At 38.4% G+C, this 20,229-nt stretch overlaps 1 protein-coding gene across 2 annotated transcripts in view; it reads left to right on the forward strand.

Moving 5' to 3' along the window:
- TRPM7 (transient receptor potential cation channel subfamily M member 7) overlaps positions 1 to 20,229 on the forward strand; it is a 73,984-nt gene that overhangs the window by 24,429 nt on the left and 29,326 nt on the right. For both annotated transcript variants that reach the window (XM_079954149.1, XM_079954150.1), the window contains exons 2-15: positions 2,692 to 2,771; positions 4,347 to 4,385; positions 5,318 to 5,516; positions 6,312 to 6,525; positions 7,338 to 7,462; positions 8,959 to 9,130; positions 11,916 to 12,090; positions 12,343 to 12,466; positions 13,695 to 13,767; positions 15,152 to 15,252; positions 15,967 to 16,101; positions 17,636 to 17,689; positions 18,218 to 18,358; positions 19,788 to 19,922. In XM_079954149.1, the coding sequence (XP_079810275.1) occupies positions 2,692 to 2,771; positions 4,347 to 4,385; positions 5,318 to 5,516; positions 6,312 to 6,525; positions 7,338 to 7,462; positions 8,959 to 9,130; positions 11,916 to 12,090; positions 12,343 to 12,466; positions 13,695 to 13,767; positions 15,152 to 15,252; positions 15,967 to 16,101; positions 17,636 to 17,689; positions 18,218 to 18,358; positions 19,788 to 19,922 (1,767 nt within the window). The remainder of the gene's footprint in view (positions 1 to 2,691; positions 2,772 to 4,346; positions 4,386 to 5,317; positions 5,517 to 6,311; positions 6,526 to 7,337; positions 7,463 to 8,958; positions 9,131 to 11,915; positions 12,091 to 12,342; positions 12,467 to 13,694; positions 13,768 to 15,151; positions 15,253 to 15,966; positions 16,102 to 17,635; positions 17,690 to 18,217; positions 18,359 to 19,787; positions 19,923 to 20,229) is intronic.

Consider the following 20,229-nt stretch of genomic DNA (forward strand, 5'->3'; position numbering starts at 1 on the left):
GTGCCGCCGGAGCACGATTTCTGTTCTCATCCTGAAGCAAAGTTCTTAACCTGAAGCACTATTTCTGGGTTAGCAGAGTCTGTAACCTGAAGCGTATGTAACCTGAAGCGTATGTAACCCGAGATACCACTGTATATTAAATATTCAAACATGGATACCAGAACATAATACTTTGGTTAAATATGGCAGAATGTGCATATTAATTTTGATGGATTCTGAAGAATCCCATTTTCTCTTACAGAAGGCTTTTAAATTTTTAAAAGTTTTGGAGGAGAATAGAATACTTGCTTAGAGGGAAAACACCTGAAAACATTCACTTTATTCAAATGTGATAATAGGATGGTACCTGTAATGCTATGTTGAATTATTTTAAGGGCTGATCTCATCCGGCACTTTAGCAGCATATAACCTGTCATCTGCAAAACCTTAAATTAAAGTGAACTGAGCGGTATAAGATTGCTTCTCAAAGGAGACTGCTAGTAGTTGTTCAACATGAATTTCTGCAAAGAAAAAATAAGATGGACCTTGTATCTTGAGCAGGTACTTTTTAAAAAAATCGCTAACTGGTTTTTAAAATTTTAACATTTAAGCTTAATACAGTTTAAACAAATAAGGTGCCTTTACATAGAACAAAATAATAATAATAAGGGATGCAGTTTTACAGTTTTATAGACCTTTGTTAGCTTAGTTTGAAATATCAGAAATTATGCTCAGTATTTAAATCTACTATTCTAAATAATTTTCTTGAGGAAAATTAACTACTGTAATTGTTTTAAGGACTAAATTGCTGATCTACCAAATGTTCTCTACTATTGTATTACGTTACCTCTTACTTTAAATGAACTGAAGGCACTGAAGTCCATTTAATGCTTATACTTTTGTTTGCCACCTTCAAAAGCTTGAAGTCAGCAGGCATGTATCTATAAAGATAGTTTGAAAAGTCTTTCTTACCATTAACACTATGGTATATACTTATTACTTGTCTTGTATTACCTAATTAACAATACCTTGCTTTGAAAGTTTGGCAGAAGAGAAAGGAACCTATCCAAAGCATAGATCAAAAAGAAAAGCATAGATATGAAGAATAAGGTTCTTGAACAAAACTGCAGTGTTACTGGCTTGAAACCAGTTGTAGCATTACTTGGGTCCAAAAACATCTCATGGAAGACTTGTTTTACATCTTGTGTTGAAGTATAGAGGGGCATGAAACTAAATCCACAGATTTTCTTTTGCATGTGCAAGAGCTTATAGAAGCAGAATAATGAGAACTGTTCTAGAGCTTGCTTATTATAATATTGGACAAACTCTTAGAATTCATTTGGTCGTACAGCTGTTCATTATACACTCCTCAGCGCAAGACTTTTAGGGCAGCTTTTATCTACCCAGAGGTAAAGTTGATAAATTCAATGATGCAGATTATTATTATTATTATTATTATTTATTTTAAATTGCAGTTCAAAACTTAGAGTAAGCTCAGGAGATTTTATAAGTGGGTTGGCATCCACATGTTTCTCTGTTCAAGGATTGGTGGCAACTCTAAAATAGATATTTATGGACCTTATTCTTTGATAGATATTCCAAAAACTATTTTTTCGCAGGGTCATAGCACTAAATAGTGTGTGTTTGTTGTCCTTTTGTTTATTCCAACTCATAAACAGCTTAATCAAAACTATTTGTTTATACATTTTATGGGGGTGTTGTCTAGAGTTAATGCTGTAATCCTGTACTCACTCACATAGGATGTTGAAAGAGATTAATGGAACATACATTTCATAGAGGATTTGAAACCAAATAAGTTCTTTCTTTCTTTAGACAAATGTATAAATGTGGAATAATTTTGAAGTGTTGTCCTTAGCAACTTTAGCACTAGGTTCTTCACAGTATCCCAGTGGGATGTGTACTGCCCTTTTATGTTTGTTGTCCTAATATTCATAATATGTATTATCACTGAAAAGATTTTGTCTGAAAATTCAAAATGAATAATATTTTCAAGAATACTTACTAAATATTTATTGGAAAGCTGTGCAATTACACCTTTTCTTTCTGAAGTAAAGCTTAGCCATTTATGTATATTATAAATCCTTTGCTTGCGGGCAGTGTCCCAAACAATTCAGTAGACTTCTTCCAAAATAAAGAAATCATGCCAGCTTCCTCATGAAAGCACTCACACCTGGAGGTTCAATTACTTTATCACTAGGCCGGGAGAATCTTTGATAAACTCATATCTCAGTTCTTTGCCTCTCCTCTACAATGAGATTGTCCTTTTATCGTATTTTTCACGGAGGAGTCCCTTATATCTCACAGCTGTAGTTGTAAAGTTGGTGAGTTCTGTAATCAAAGTAAGCAGAGCTCTTCTCTCACACTTCTTATGAATAAACCCGGCTTCAAAACCTTATAGCAATATAACTCTATAAGAGAGCAATGAGTTAATTAACATTTTGACTGTGCAGGTATTGCCATAACAAACATGAAAAGGTGGTTTGATGAGGCTTGATTTCTCTAATCTCAAAGACAGGCCTGCATAATGGATAGAATCTATGTATGTTTGAAAACATACATGGGGGGGGGGAGTCAGGGAGGCATTGTTTACTCTTAAACATGGGTGGTAGATCCCATGAGAAATAGCTCTCTGCAGACTGTATAATATCTGACATTGTTTTTGCATGATCCTGAAAATACCTTGTTTTACAGTCCCAGAAATCTTGGATAGAAAATACTTTCAACAAACGGGAATGTGTCTACATTATACCAAGTTCAAAGGATCCTCACAGGTAAACTAAAAATGATGGAAGCGGAAGGTTTAACTTTCAAGTATAAATTATGTGCTGTGACCATAAGGATCGTGCTCAGAAAATGAATGTTCTACTCTCTTCTCTCCAATACAGCCCCCTGCACCTGCCTCAAGCTTCTCCTGAGGAATTGGGGAAAACTTGAGCAGAGGAATCTGCAGATGATTTTTGGGAGGTGCAAGGGACTGCAGTGGAAAGAGGACTGGAGGAGTTGACCTTCAGTCTGTTCTGAATTCAGTACAAATTCTGAGTAAAAGTAAAATTTAGCTTTTAAGGTTTTGTTATAATTGAACAGGAGATAGCTAACATTTGTTTTGGTTTGTGAAATATGTTGAAATATATATTTTGCATTCTTTGAAGCCAAAGGACCCTGCACAGGTTTTGCTTTGATCAAACTGAAACACATGAAAAATTTGTTGATATCAAGAACATAAACCGGGAATCCGTTTTGTTTTGTTTTTGTTTTTTTAAATGATTTACAAATATAATAAAACTAAGAAAACAACAATAACAGTACTTCCGACCCACCCTTGTTAATTTGGGACATTTCCAAAATAACAAACCATTTTGTTTTGTTCATTTGTAGCACAAATCCCATCTGGCATCACTATGCTCAGTTGTCTGCTGCCTTACATATATTTTACTGCTGCGGCTGATCTCTGTGTTAAGCAGACCTGGGGTTAAACATAAATTTTTCAAAAATGCATTTCAACACAGTGCAATTTGATGTATCTTCTGAAAGTGCCATTGATATTTTTAACACTGAGCGCTGGATTGCAGCTTCAAACAACTGGAATCTAGTTATTCTTTTCCCAGGGTTTATAATTATCTCTGGGCATTCTTAGTGGCAGCAGTCCCTTCCAAGGAAAATCAGGCTGTACCTCTCTTTACCTGCATTTTGGAAATGCATAAATACTTTTTTTCAAAACAGGCTTTTGGCTAATAGTTTTATGAAGATTTTATGCTGTTGTTCGTAACTCTTTTCTGCAATAAGTTTTTGTGCTGCTTTAAATTGTGATTTATTCACTTACATTATTGTGAGCTGCCCTGAGCTCCCTTTGGGGAAGAAGGGCAGGTTATAAATTAAAAATAATGAATAATTATAACTAAAAAAAGGTATTAAACATATTTTAGAAATTATTTTTAATTTTTTCATAGCTGTCAAAAGATCTCCAAGTATTGAGGGATTTGTCCCAACAGTGAATTTCTGTAGACAGTAAAATCTTGCACTTTTATCATATGTGCATCATATCTGTATTCTATTCTGTGTAACATTACAATGATATATCTTGCGTACAACTATGAGCAGTCATTTTTCTATTATTCTCTAGACCACCTTCGTGCAAACAAAATCGCCCTCATAAACAGTTACAGTGCTTTCTTCTTAAGAGGCATATCCCAGAATACATGACAGGACAGTAAATCATTTGTGGTGTGAATTACAGAAAGTAATAACAAATATATTAAGAATAATCTCGGTCATATTTAGTCATAAATTGGATTTAATAAAAAGTACAGGAAAAATTCTAACTTACTTTATTGTATTCTTAATCATAGATGCCTTCCAGGATGTCAGATTTGTCAGCAACTTGTCAGGTATGATTATGTAAGATGAATCAATTATGTATCTCTTTTGAAAATACTGTTTTAATTATTTGACATAAGTAAAACATCAGAAAGCTGATGGTTCTGTAATTTGTTTAGAAATGACTGGAAGCAAAAGACAAGTAAAAATGTAAAGAAGATTTAATTAAAACATGGAAGGATGTGGGTAGACAAGGGAAACTGGATATAAGTAGACCTTTCACCAGTGCTGGTAGTGAAAGGTATGTTGACCCTTAGCCATGGCTTTCTAGTTCTTGGGTGTTTTATATTTTCTACATTACTATTATAAGTCATCCTATATACCTTTGCTCTGACTTTTCTTATGTGAACTGCTTACCAGATAATGTCAAAGCCTTCTAGCAACTAAGAAACACACACAAAAATATGACCAAACATTAAGTTTCCCCCGCTCTGCCCCTCTCCCCCTGAAACAGAAGATTAATGTATAAGATTTGCCACAAGCCTATGTGCCTAAGTCAGTGGGTGCCAGTAATCAGAGTCTTCTTTTGAATACCATATTTTGATAAAATTGTCCACATCAAATGTGCTGTTCAATGCATGCACACTTTTTGTCAGTTTTTCAGATAAGACATTTGTCCATACGTTCTGTTGCTGTTTCATTGTGTGAAAATGTGCGAAAAGTGATGAGCTCCTTGTAAAGTAAATTGAGTTGATCTTCTATTTTTCTATGCTCTGACAATATTTAAAGGATTTAAAGACAACTGGTTCAGAAATTTTGCCAGAATCGTGCAAATCAGCCTGGATAATTACTTTTTTAAAAAAAACACAAAGTGCACAAAACTATTAATAGATATTTTCATCCTAAATTGATGCATATCCAGTACTGTGAGAATGGACATCAGCTTATGCAATTACCTCTTGTGTGTTTCCCCAATTCCGCAAATTGTGATGATTATCTGCAGGTGCTGTTGTGGTCGCTTGGTCCGCCAACATGCTTGCTTTACTGCCAGCCTTGCCATGAAATATTCAGATGTGAAACTGGGTGAAAATTTTAATCAGGAGGTAGAAGAGTGGTCTGTAGAAAAACATACTGAGCAGAGTTCCACAGATGCTTATGGTATCATAAACTTTCAAGGAGGCTCTCATTCGTATCGAGCTAAGGTCAGTATCAAACGTTCCATATATTGCTTAATGGTAGAGTGGAATAATATTGAAATGAATTTACAAGTGACTATGAAAACATATATCTAAACATGAAGGTAGTAGCATGTAAAGAGATGAGTGAAGTCAAGGTTCCAAATGACTTATTTGCACTTTACATTTTAAATTTATGTTTATGTCCCCCACCCCAAATTGAAGTAATTAGTACATTCTATTATTGTTATTATTAACATTATTATTACAATTTTCACACCACCTTTCATCCAAACACAAAAATACATACCATAATTTTTAAATTAATAAGTTACAGAAAACAAGTTACAGATAGATTATTGAGGTTGCAAAGTTGTTATATCAGTCACATCTTTTAAAACACAATAAAAAGAGAACATTTGAGCTACCTGTGCTATACTGCTTGATTATTTTTTATGGGAAGATCAAACCAATTAACACACAAATAGCTTAATGTTAATTGGAGTTAAATAATATTGACTAAGACACAAAATATTAACAAAGTGTCTATGTTACAGTGTTCACTATGGAATCACCCTTTTGACAAAATGTTCAATGCTTTTGCAGTGTTTACAAATAAAATAAATCGTGTAGTGATTAGGTTTTTAAATATCATTATTGTGACATATTCAGAATCCTCTGGCAGTTCTCTAATTCCCATTAGAAATTTTCATGCATTTGGAATGACCTGTGAAATGCCTATTTACCCTTGCATAAGTATGGTTATAATTTCCTGATTGCATTATTAAAAAAGTTTAACCCTTCCCAACTCTTTTTTGTTAGTATGTGCGGTTGTCATATGACACCAGACCTGAAGCCATCCTACAGCTTATGCTTAAAGAATGGCAGATGGAACTGCCCAAGCTTGTTGTTTCTGTTCATGGAGGGATGCAAAAATTTGAGCTTCATCCACGCATCAAACAATTGCTTGGTAAAGGCCTTATTAAAGCTGCAGTGACAACAGGAGCCTGGATTATAACTGGAGGAGTGAATACAGGTGAAGTCTTGACTCTAAATATACTTTCCACTTCACATGCACTTGAGACACCTGGATATCATCTCCGTATGACTATTTTGATGTCAAATTGGCATCAGTATGATTGCAGTCTGCATGGCCATGGGGACAGCAGGCTTGGAATCATCAGGTGTCATGTTGGAAATGACATACATCCACATTGCCAGAAACTACCCCATATTTTCTGCCAACTAAAGTGGAGCTGCTTATGCTACAGATTCAGAGAGAATAAAGCTACTGAAGGTGGTACTCATAATTGGCTTGGAAACTTGTGCTCCAGCTCAAAAATGTAGGAGTTGAAAAGGTGCCCTTCATGATGATCTGATTGATAACTGAATTTTGGATAAGCAAGCTATGATGTGACACATTGGAACTGTTTCATAAGAAATGCCTTGTTTCAATCCTGCAAGCTTTTGAACTCGGGCATTGTTGAGGGTGTAAAATGCTTACTTTAAGAGTGTGGGTTATAGAAGCACTTGCACACATTGACATCACAGATACACATTATAGGCTCAGTTTCTTTTGGCGAGCCCATTCATGTCATTAGGATTTGTTTGTAATTAGGAAGGCTCAAAACTTAACCTTAATGTTTACACATTTTTACAAGTCTTTCTATAATACAGTAAACATTGGTCTTAAATGTATTTCAGTGCTAGTTGCCTTCTAAGTTGAGCAAAGTGGTTTTTGCTTTTTTGCTAAAGCATGATGTGAACTGAACCATTGGGTTCAGTAGATATTTGCCACAGGTAGAACATACATTTAGTAACACTACAATATTCTTTGATCCTGAACAGGAGTTGCAAAGCATGTTGGTGATGCCCTCAAGGAACATGCCTCTCGATCATCTCGAAAGATTTGCACTATTGGAATAGCTCCATGGGGAGTAATTGAAAACAGAAATGACCTCGTTGGGAGAGATGTAAGTTTGCCCATTTATTATTGTTGTGCTCTCAACAATGAAAAGAAGAAAATTTGTAAGTACATTAAGGCTTTGATCAGAGTTATTCAATTCATGAAGTAAGGTTGTGATGCAAATAGGAAACTCTTTTTGTGAAATGGATGTCACTTCGCCATCCCAGAACCATGTACACGCACGCCCCGCTTTGTGAACACGTTATGTGAAAACTCAACTACCTAAACATGAGGAAATTGTGCCCAAACCTAGCCATATAACTGTACAAACGTATACAAACAGTTGGGTGTGTTCTGAAAGAATCTCAGTGAAATTAAAATAACAGCTTTAAAGAAACTCATTTAGTCCTCTTGTTTGTTTTTTGCATTTAGTGTGCCATGTTCCCTGTCTCTTTTCCTCATTTCAGTTCCAGCTACATCTCCCTGCCAGCGGCACCATCTCTTCCCTTCCCTTCAGAGCCTCCCCTTAAATTTGTCTGCAGAGAAGCTTCTTGTGAGGGAGCAGTGCCATGCAGCATCAGATCTCAATGCTTAACAGCTGTTAAGTAGAAGGATCGGATCCTGCATGGTGCTTCTTCATGAGCAGCTTCCCTTGTGTGCAGAGAACTGTGATCTCCCCGCCAGCCACACCAGCTCTCTGCCTCGCCTCTGCCTTCCTACCCTACTGTAGTTCTTACTGTGCTGCTGCTTCATGAGCAGCTTATATGCAGACAAGTTAAGGGGAGGATCTGGTCCTACACACTGTGAGGCAAAAAGAAAGAAAAAGGAAGGAAGGAAGGAAGGAGACGGGGAGGGCTGGGGGGCGGGGTGGGGAAGATGTTGGGCTGAGGAAAGGAGCCAGAATGACTGTACACAACCAGCAAAAAAACAAGAAAATGACTAAATGACTTTCTTTAAAGCTGTTACTGTATTTTATTTTTGCTGAGATCATTAAGGAAAGTAATTCTCTCAGAGGTGGGGGGCGGTTATGAGCCATGGATTTTTTGTCATTTCTTCTTGGTCAGGAAAACACTGGGGTTTTCCTTTTAGGAACAATTGAAATCAGTGGTTTGCTATGTGAATGCTCACCTAATGAACCAATTCTGGAGAGCAGATTGTGTTTGCAAAATGGGACCTGCGTACATAGGCATGCCAGAATCAATCCAGTCTACTTAAAAACAACCCTGTCTGGAAACTTTGAAAACCTCAGTCTTCCAATGAGATATATTAGAGTAAAAACCATCCTAGCAATGATCTTTGGTTGCTTTTTTTCTTGCCGTGCGCTTACCTCATTGGGATTTTAAAGAATAAAGAATCCCAATTATGAATAAGATTAATGTGTTGATACTTCCTGGTATTACAACTTATTTCATATGGGAATGAAGCAGAAATCTGCAGCTGATGGATAAACAGATCATTGACAATTGGCAAATGAAAAGGGAATTTTGAAGCCTGCCACATTTTGGAGGGAGGGAATCAGGTTTATATCCATGCAAAGGTCTTTTTGTTTTGTTTTATGTTTAGGTTGTTGCTCCATATCAAACCCTGCTGAATCCTTTGAGCAAACTTAACGTCTTGAATAATCTTCATTCCCATTTCATACTGGTGGATGATGGAACAGTTGGAAAATATGGAGCAGAAGTGAAACTACGAAGAGAACTGGAAAAAACAATTAACCTGCAAAGGATCCATGCACGTATGTGTGGACCATGATTAACTAATTATGTGGTGTTGGCCCTTTTTGTTCTATATGCAGTGTGGGGGTTGGAACTTAAGCTGGTAAAAAGTTGCCTTGACTTGCGTTATTTAGGAAGGGAGCTGGGATTGCAGGTTTCACAGCTTCCCCGTATAGAAAATTAACTGCCGCTAGAAAAATAGCAAGTCAGGGAGTGCTGATTTTTCTCATTACCGGGGCTTGGATTATTAAGGATAATTGAAAGAGGCACTCTCCACCCTGCCACTAGAAGTAGTACCTTCCAGGAAAAGCTTTACTACTTCATTTGATTCTCCTGGTTGCATTTTTTTATTATTATGATTGACTTCCCATCATTCTGCATTGCCACTATCATGGTAGTTTAATGAAATCTAGAGTAATCCCAATATAACCAATGCTTGAAAAACAGTTAAAAACAGTAGAATGGTGTAAGCATATAGTAGTAAGAAAATAATTTCAACCAATGTAGACTTGGGTAAATAAAAATATATACTTGCCTAGTGCCGAAAAAGGCATAATAGCACCAGATGGGACTCCTGAGAAGAATTCAGGAATTGGAGGTAGACATTGAAGGGGAGTAGGTGATCTTTTAGAAATCTGAGTCTTAAGATAAGATATGTTCCCTCTGGCTTGTTCTGGTCAGTGGTCTATCAGTGGTATTTTTGGCCAGTAATTTTTTTTTTCAGAAATTCTCAGAGGCAGGCCCCTGAACAATATGTTGCAGTAGTCTTAAGTTGGATATGACTTGGAAATATATAATTGCTTAGGCCTAGGGGTAGGGAAATATGTGACCTTCCAGATCCCATCAGCCCCAGCCAGCAAGGCCAATGGTCAAGACTGATGGCAGTTTAGTCCAGCAACATCTGGAAAGCCGCAGGTTCTCAATCTGTGGCTTAGGCTGTCTTTGCCCAAGAGGAGTCACAGCTGGTTGACCAGCCTTAACTATTGAAAGAGGCTTCATGCCACAGATGCCATCAACATCAAGATTCGGGGCCAGATGTAACAACACCTGCAGGCTGTGAGTCTGATCCTTTAGGATGCAGTCTTGTCAGGAATACCCGCCCCCATCCAATGCATCACACACCAATATCTCTGCTTAAACTGTATTTCATTCCTTTTGAGATTGAATCCTCTAATCGGTTTCAGACATAATAAAGGTGCACAGCAAATAATAAGTGTGAGTGATTTGCACTTCTAGTCTTACTTGCACTCTATAACAACAGAAATTCTTCTCTCTTTGGGGGCAAAAGTTATTGTGAGCATGAAACGCTTAGATCTGTGTGTGAATAACATACGGAAACCCTGACCTTTTTGTACTAATCTGTGTTGCGTCAGTCACAGATTAGCTGTTAAGCATCATTTGTACAAGCTGGCTTCTGGGGAATATAGTACATCTACTCCCAAAATGTTTTTAAAACCAATGATCCTGTTTTGACTAGGAGTTGGTAAAGAGAAGCTTTATAGTGCTTCCGTATTCTGTATTTGTTGTAACTATGGGCTACATTTTTACTGTGTACAGTTATTATGTGTTTACAGCTTCTCTTCCATTTGTGTTTATGCTGACACAGTTGGCTGCAGTTTAATTAGGCCTTTGAAATGTGTAAACCACACTTTAGCCCTTGTGTATGATTAACAGTATTAAAATGTGTGCTACTCAGCCTCTTAACTTGTTTGTGCAATAGAAGGAATAAGGTGAGTCTAATATTATGTTAGAGGGACGTGGGTGGCGCTGTGGGTTAAACCACAGAGCCTAGAACTTGCCGATCAGAAGGTTGGCGGTTCAAATCCCCGCAACGGGGTGAGCTCCCGTTGCTCGGTCCCTGCTCCTGCCAACCTAGCAGTTCGAAAGCACGTCAAAGTGCAAGTAGATAAATAGGTACCACTCTGGCGGGAAGGTAAACGGCGTTTCCGTGTGCTGCTCTGGTTCGCCGGAAGCAGCTTAGTCATGCTGGCCACATGACCCTGAAGCTGTACACCGGCTCCCTCGGCCAATAAAGCGAGATGAGTGCCGCAACCCCAGAGTTGGTCACAACTGGACCTAATGGTCAGGGGTCCCTTTACCTTTTTAATATTAAGTTAGAAATTTTGAGCAGTATTTATGCTTACCGCTGCTGAGGAAGATTAGTTTTTGGTGAAGATTTGTATTCATAGTTAAAATGTATTGCCCTTGAACTACAGAGAATGACTTTTTTGTATATTTTGTATTCACATTTTTAGTTCCCCAAAAGACCTTTCCAATTCCTTTACTTTGGTAGGGCAGTTTCTGCAGTGTGACTGTGTGTGCCTTCAAACCATCACCCTAGGCAGATGCTGAACAAATGTTTGATAAAGTGTGGTCAAATGTTTGATGAGTTCTTGGACTCATGGAGAGTTGCTGAATAAGATTTTCACGTGAACAGAGTGAGGAGCTTCAGTGCTTTGTATAGTCCATATCCCCTTCCCATGACTTGGACGAGTAGAAAAACTGTGCAAAACAGTCAAAACCATGAAATAAATTGTATAAAATAACAAATCCTGCAATTCTGCTTAATTTATACAGGCTGCATAATTGAGCTTTTCATTGCAGGGCTTAGCTTAGCATTTTTAAAGAATAACACTTTTGTTCTAGATATACAAAGCCCTGTGAGTAGCTCCAGTTCTTTATAAACATTCTTTGAGTATAAGTCATTTTTTCTGAGTTGAGTTTTAATGAACTGTGCTGTGCTTATTCTGAAAAAGACATAATGAAAAAAGAACTGCATTTTTTTTTTTTACCTCTTTTGTCTAGGAATTGGCCAGGGTGTCCCTGTGGTTGCACTCATATTTGAAGGTGGCCCCAATGTTATCCTCACAGTTTTGGAATACCTTCAGGAAAACCCACCTGTGCCAGTGGTGGTTTGTGAGGGAACTGGCAGAGCTGCAGACATCCTAGCTTATGTATATAAACAAACAGAAGAAGGAGGGTAAGTATAGGAAGCTGCCTTTTGCTGAGTCAGAACATTGGTCCATGTAGCCCAGTATTGTCTTCTCAAAATAGCATCTGTCCAAGGTTGTTTTCCCTGCCCCCCTCTTGCTACTTGAGATCTTTTCAACTGGAGTTGCTGGGGATTAAACCTGAAACCTTGCCCTCTAACTCCTGAGTTACACCCCCTCCCCTTGATGGGAAGAATACTTCACATGGTTGCCTGTTTCAATTGATTCTTGTTTCGTCTCAGGAATATCCCTGATGGAGCAGAACCTGAAGTCATTTCAACCATCAAAAAGACATTTAATTTTGGTCAGAGCGAGGCAGTTCATTTGTTCCAGACCTTGCTGGAGTGCATGAAAAAAAGAGAACTTGTGAGTAAATCTCTGCATACTATACCATGACAATAGGGTTGTGTAGTAACACTCTTTAGTATTGTACTTTTCTGAATAAATGTTTGATTTAAATCACACCAGCTATGACAAATTAAAATAGACTAGCCTTCCCCATTCCTCCACACCTTGCCGTCCTAGGGCCAAGCTCCAAGGTTCCAAAGCAGCAATGACAATAACTTAGTTGGATGCAACCCCACAACTTGATGCCATGTCTGAGCTGAGCCTCGTTTCTTTCTAAAAAAATATGTTTACGCTTTCCTTTTTTCCATTGGGTTGATATTTATTTTTTTCTTTCAGTCAAGATCCAAAGATCTGTGTTGTACCTGCAGATCTTGAATAAGTGTATTATCAAAACCAATGAAGGTTTTCAAAAACCAAACATAATGCCAATCCATTTTGTGATGATAGCATATTGTGAACCCTGGAGTAGGTTTCGGCTTTCAGACTCCCTATTTGTCTTATGTGTTTCAATTCCCTCTCTTCTTGGTTTATGAAAAGCTGTCATTTGCTGATACATCTGAATTAGCAAATTAAAATTTGTGCTTGCTGTGCAATTGCTATTTGATTCTGTGATGCTGATTTCTAACACTGGCTTGCAAGGCAAACACAAACCATGTCCTGTGATTCATTTGAAACAGCAAAGTATCGTGTTTTCTTGTTTCAAACAAAGAAAGGATGGAGGGAATTGTTATATAAAAATTCAGATCTAACTGTAGGCTCATGCATATAAAGCTTTGGTTATATTTGAACCACTCCACTGCAAGATGAGTGCCGCAACCCATAGATGTCTTTGACTGGACTTAACCATGCAGGGGTCTTTTACCTTAAATGCTTGTCAATGTGTGTAAATTTTAATTATATTGATGTGTTGTGAGGCACATGGCATTAACTTTTATTTTAATTGGAATTTGCTAAGCTTTAAATGGTGGTCTCTGAATTACATGTGTAATAGTACTATATTAGTAGTACTATTCTGCAGTTGTTAACTGTAGAATAGTACTGCTGGTTATTAACTGCAGTTAATTATTCTGCAGCTTCCTTATATGGTTTTGGAATTCTGTATATACAACAGCAGATTATTTTAATGCATTTTCTTCAGTTTTGTTATGGTTTATGGCTAGACAAATGAACTCTTACAAATCAACCATATGTAAAGGAACTATTATGAGATTGAAAACTGCCCCCCCCAATATAATTTTCAAAACAGATCACTGTGTTCCATATTGGATCTGATGAGCATCAAGATATTGATGTTGCAATCCTTACAGCGCTGCTAAAAGGTGAGTTTTTGACCTTAAAAGCATATCATAATTAAGCATGCACTGATTGTTTTTGGGGTGGGGACGATGGGCTTTCTGATTGGACTGCTGGGAGTTGTAATCACTCAGCATCCTTGGAGCACCAGGTTGGCTACCACTGGTTTGCATAGTGTCATCTCATCCTACATAGCCATTTCAGTATAGCTTTGTGATAACTTCATAAAACTCTTCCAAAGTGAGTGCATTGCTTTCTGGATCTGAATAGGCAAACACTTTCTCCCCTTTTCACAGTACCATCCAAAATATTACTGGAGACATTGTTGTGGTTATTTATTATTATTATTATTATTATTTATTTGATTTATATACCACCATTTATCAGAAGATCTCAGGGCGGTGTGCAACATTAAGAACATATTTTAATGAAGCATAATAATAAAAACACAATACAAACCATAATAATAGACAGCATGATAATAAAATAATCATAATAACAGTCCTGCCTCACACACACATTTAACAGGCCGTAGTTTATTTAATAGATGAAGGAATGTTTTTGCCTGGCACCTAAAGTCATGTAATGATGGCTGCCGGTGAGCCTCTCTGGGGAGAGTATTCCACAGATGGGAAGCCACCACAGAAAAGGCCTGTTCTTGTGTTGCCACCTTCTGAATCTCTCGGGAAGAGGAGGACATAGAGAAAGGCCTTGGTTGACAAGCAGAGTCCAGGTCAGGTAGCATGGTGAGAGGTGGTTCTTAAAGTATTGAGGTCCTGAGCGATTTAAGGCTTTATGGGTCAACACCAGCACTTTGAATTGGGCCCAGAAACTGACTGGCAGCCAGTGCAGTTGGGCCAGGATCAGTGTTATATCCCCAAAACATTTTGTTCTGGTGAGCAGTCTGGCCACGGAATTTTGCACCAGCTGAAGTTTCCAAACGGTCTTCAGAGGCAGCCCCATGTATTTACTCATTGCAGTAATCCAGCCTAGTGGATTTGGCCACAGAAGTTAGACTATTCCTGTTCAGATAGAGGCATCTCTGGCCACCAGCCAAAGTTGACAGAAGGCACTCCACACCACTGGGTGTTACTTCCTTCTTCTTAAGAGGGAGTGTAACTCCTTCAAGAACAGGCAATCCCCCCTCCATCCAGTCTAGGGAGCTACCTACTAACAATTGACATAAGCTTTCACAAATTCTGCCCATTTCAGCTCTGCTTTAGTAATAAGCCACAATCTGTAGCACTCTAAAAGAGGGCATATCTTTTTTCCAGCAGATATGTTCTATTTTACCATGAATTGTATAGGCTATGCATTATTTCCCTAGCATAAGGTAAGGCATGAAATCAGCTGAAAACAAGAATTTTATGGTGAACAGGTTTGAATCTGTTTTCTGTGTTTGTTTTCTAGGCACAAATGCTTCTGCGTTTGACCAGCTTGTCCTAACACTTGCGTGGGACAGAGTTGACATTGCCAAAAATCATGTTTTTGTTTATGGACAGCAGTGGCTGGTATGTAGACATGGTTGTTCATAGCAGTGACTTATTAATAAGATGTTGAATTATTGTTAAGGAATCGTCTGTCAAAACCATAATGCTCTGGTGTAGACAGAAAGCTTCCTGATCACCTAATCATACAGTCTCAGACACTTTTTGCCTTTCCCTCTCCTGTGCAAATTGCCCCCTTTCCCTGTTTGGAGCAAATTATATTTTGCAGACAACTGTACTTAGTGCGAAGATGAGTACTAAGAGCATAATGTGAACCAGCAAGGTGCTCAACAATCACGTTGCAAGGTGATTGAGCAGGTGTGGTTGCCGTGCAACTTCAGACACTCTTGGATCTCACTAGTAATTTAGGCCCATTTCAATCTGGTTTCTGATCTGGATTTGGCACTAACACTGCTTTCGTTGGGGAGAAGAACAAGGAAGTGCAACCCTGTTAGCTCTTCTGGATTTCTCTGTGCTGTTTGTTATGATTAGTAGTGGTATCCATTTAAACTAAGTGTCTGTGGTGGGGATCATGAGCATTTCACTGCAGATACAACTTTCAGACTTCAGTTGGCACAAAATAAAGTTCCTTGCTGCAGAATTTGACTTCAATCTCTTAAGAGGTGTCCAGATGCATAAGGCACAAAACAACTTTCCAAAATATATAGTAGACTTTGGCATACTAGTTTTCTCATTTCTCATATTATTTCAATTTAAGGATTGTCTTTATTTCTTCAGGTTGGGTCTTTGGAACAAGCTATGTTAGATGCCCTTGTGATGGATAGAGTTGCCTTTGTGAAACTTCTTATTGAAAATGGAGTGAGCATGCACAAATTCCTTACAATTCCCAGACTGGAAGAACTTTACAACACTGTAAGTGGATGTTAATTCTTATTCTTATTATTGTTATTAATTACACCCATTAGTTACTTTTTTGCCATGTCAACAGAGTGATTTGCAGTATTTTAAAAGCAAGAAACCCCCTATACATACATTAAAACCAACATTTTTAAAAAACTACAATGAAATATCCCACCTACATGAAAAGGCAATAGATAATTAAAAGCCAAGTGCCCAATTAAAAAAGAATTGGTTTTGCCTGGCACCTAAAGATATTTAATGATGGCACCAGATGAGCCTTTCTGGGAAGAACATTCCGCAAGCAGGCAGCCACCTGTTTTCATGTTGCCACCCTCCAGATCTCCATGGAGAGGGCACACAAAGATGATGATCACAGGGTTCAGGTCGGTTCATATGTAGAATAAATATAGCAACAACAATTCTCTTAAGATTCCCAAGTTGTATTTCTATTTCATTTATAATTTTCATATAAAAACATGCATTCAAAGTGAAATACTGTTTGAGATTGATTTGGGTAACAATTGAGGGAGGTGTTTAATGGAAGGTTGTCATTTTTATATCAGTAACGGTACAGAATTTTAGGTGTAAAACATGAGCCTTCATTCTGATTGTGCAAGCTTTTGGAGCACGCATTGAAGAAAATAATATTATTATCCTGCATTCAAGAGCTGATCTCAACCAGCTTATGATGATGGCATTGAATTTACCTGTGGAAATTGAAATGCTGATTGCATCTTTTGGATATAAATAAGTTTATAGGGAATTTTAAATTACGTCTGCCTCTTGATGCTGTTGAAGCGTATGCTGCTGTTGCTAATTTTGCTGTCTGGTCTTTGACCACAATAAAGATTTATTGATTGCATCTTTTGGAAGGGCCAGATAGTTGACATTTCTTTCACAAGGCTAATAAGTGATAAAATCTAGCTCAAGAGAAATGAGTGTGTTTTGAAACAGCAGAGGACTGAGAAATTAGATTCAAGGGATGCTAGACAAATTAAGGAAGGGGCCAGTACTTGCAAACCCTCCTCACACTTTAGATGATTAGCCCCAAAATTATTGAGGAGAAAGGCTAGGAGGGAAATTACAGCTGCTACTAAAGCTTTCCTCTGCCAGTTACTGCCTTATTTTGGGTTACGGATTAAACCCTTAGGGAAGGATGGACATCTCTTACTGACTCACAGGATTCTTCTAAGTGTTAACAGCTAAAAAGCTGTTAATTATCAAAAGATCAGTTTTTATTTTCATGTTTGCAGGGAAGCATAGACTTTATGCCTGGTGAAAGCTTTGGTTAGGTAGAGCTGTTCTAGAAGTATAGCAAATTAAATTGTTATAGTGCTTCTCTTGGTGTTTTTTTAAAACAGCAGTCAAATTATTTAGTCATGTAGAAGATAGTGCTTCTGTTATAATTTTAAAAAATACTGAGTTATGTAGAACCTGGATAATTGAAAAAACAACAACACAATTTTGCAATCTGTCATTCTACTACTTTGTTTTGTCACATGCCTCAGTGTATCTAAAAGTCTGCATTCTTCTCTTCTACATCAAGAAACAAGGCCCAACAAATCCAGCACTGCTTCATCTTGTTCGAGATGTCAAACAGGTAGGGCTCTTGCTAAAATACACAAACAAGAAACTACGTTTTAATTCCCCTTCTCATATAGTCATTTTACTAATAACATTTTAAGCACTTACTGTGGTGTGTATAGTGGAGAACTTGCTTTCGGGTAATTTAAGAATTTTAGAACGCCATTTGCAAAAAAACTGCACTTTGCTTCATGTTCAAATGGATGCTTGTCCATAGCTACATATTGCTTCATGTCCTTTCTGTGTTTGAAGGAAACCAAGGACCTCATACACAGAAGGAGGAACGGCATGCATCTGAGCTGCTCCAGATACTCCAACCATAGTTTGGTGTTGCATCTAAATTGAGATGTGGAGTCACTTTGTTAGTCCATGTTGCCCACCTAGCAGTGAGATGCCCAGGTGTCTTTCCCTAGGGGGTGCTTGGGACTGTACACAGAACCACTTCCATGCAAAACATCCCTCACTCTCTTTTTGCAGAATGACATCATGTGATACAGAGATTGCAGCATGTATTAGTGCTAAGTTAATACTGTCTTGTCCTCAGGGAAACCTTCCTCCCGGATATAAACTCACTTTGATTGATGTGGGGCTTGTTGTGGAATATTTGATGGGAGGAACCTACAGATGCACCTACACACGAAAACGCTTCAGAGTGATATACAACAGTCTCAGTGGCAGCAACCGGGTATGTGGTTTCTTTTTTCTTTTTGAAATAATGCATAAAAGGTAGTACAGTGGTACCTCAGGTTACATACGCTTCAGGTTACAGACTCAGCTAACCCAGAAATAGTACCACGGGTTAAGAACTTTGTTTCAGGATGAGAACAGAAATCGTGCTCCGGCGGCATGGCTGCAGCGGGAGGCCCCATTAGCTAAAGTGGTGCTTCAGGTTAAGAACAGTTTCAGGTTAAGAACGGACCTCCGGAACAAATTAAGTACTTAACCCGAGGTACCACTGTATTTAACCTTTTTAAACAATTCAGTTAATGTAAAATAACAGCAGCTCATTTCTTAGACGGGTGTTTCTCCTAAGATCTCTAGAGTGTTTTGTGTACTTGGAACTGTACCTATGTATGCATGTTTGCATCTGTCTCGAGACATGGAGTGCACTGCCTGGGCCTGCAGGTGTACTAAAATGCATAGTAGTTGTCATGGATTGGTTAGACACAGGAATGGTGGTAGGAACCAGCTTGAGAACCACCAAGGGAAGAAGGCTCAGAATATAGGGAGTGGGGTGGGACGACGACGAGTGGTCAGAGAGAGAAGACAGTGAAGAGAAGGTGTCGGAAGCTGAAGATGTAACAGGGCTTAGTGCACTAGGAGAGTCTGTGAAACAGAGAAGTCAGGAATCAGAGGCAGAAGCTGAAGCAGATGAGTGGAAGAAGGGAGGTCAAGAGGCAGAGATGAGTCACGCTTGCTAAGAGTCTCAGGTTTCTTCTCCTGCTGCGACAAGCTCCCCTCCCCCCATGACTCCTAGAACCAGGAGAGACATGAAATGGGAGGAGCCCTGGAGAGAAGGAGACATAGATGGCTGTGGGGCGCTAGGGACCTTAAGTCTTGGTAACTGATTTCATGGAATATGACCTACAGGGAATGAGCTGCTCTGCTCCTTAGGTCTGTCACTCAGCCAAGTCTGTGGAGATAATGTTTTTTTCTAATAAAGAGTTAGCTCTGACTTTGACGTGTGCAATTTACTGGTTTGCTTTCTCTGTGACAGTATCAATAGTAATATACTGGACATGATCGAGCTGCACTTAAGTGCTTCGATTTTTGCTGGATTGTGCCCAAAGCATTTTGCATTATTATCTCAACAAATATTAAAATAATATTGCAAGCTGCGCCATTATCATTCCAACACTGTAGATGGAGTCTGAGAGACCTTGAACTGCCCTAGAGGCTTCTAGGAAGCTTGTAATCGACATGAGAGTCGAACTGAGACTCTTCACAGCTTGTATTCTCACCACTATGCAAAAATAAGCTACTTTGTCTTGGCTATATACAAATATTTATGGTTTTGTCCTTCAGATAATGAGTTACTGTGTATCTCAATGATTTCACCTAATTCAGGCACTGTACTACATTATAATCATGTTTTTCTGTTTCCCCACCACCAGCGGTCTGGGCGAAATGCTTCAGGCAGCACCCCTCAATTGCGTAAAAGCCACGAACCTTTTGGTAACAGGGTGGATAAGAAAGAGAAAATGCGGCATAATCACTTCATCAAAACTGCCCAGCCTTACAAACCAAAGGTATGAGGCACACAGCTGCCCTTGAAGGAGATGAAGTTGGAACAGGGCTCTTGTTTTTGTGATGTGATCTTGGCATGTACGGAGGTGTATATAAATAGTGCATTGTACTGTACTTCTTGTAACAGCCTTTAAAGCACACATGCCATAATTGAAATTGGAGATGCAGAAGTGATACAGATAATCACTATAATTGTAGCAATTCCTTTTCTGACACATGCAAATGATCTGAGAAATTTCGAAAGCTAAATGAAAGTTCCTTATCTCTGATTTTGTGGCCGTGGAACCTTGCTTGTGTTTTCCCCTTTTT

The sequence above is a fragment of the Podarcis cretensis genome (genome assembly GCF_951804945.1).
Source record: "Podarcis cretensis genome assembly, chromosome: 14".
NCBI classification, from domain to species: domain Eukaryota; kingdom Metazoa; phylum Chordata; class Lepidosauria; order Squamata; family Lacertidae; genus Podarcis; species Podarcis cretensis.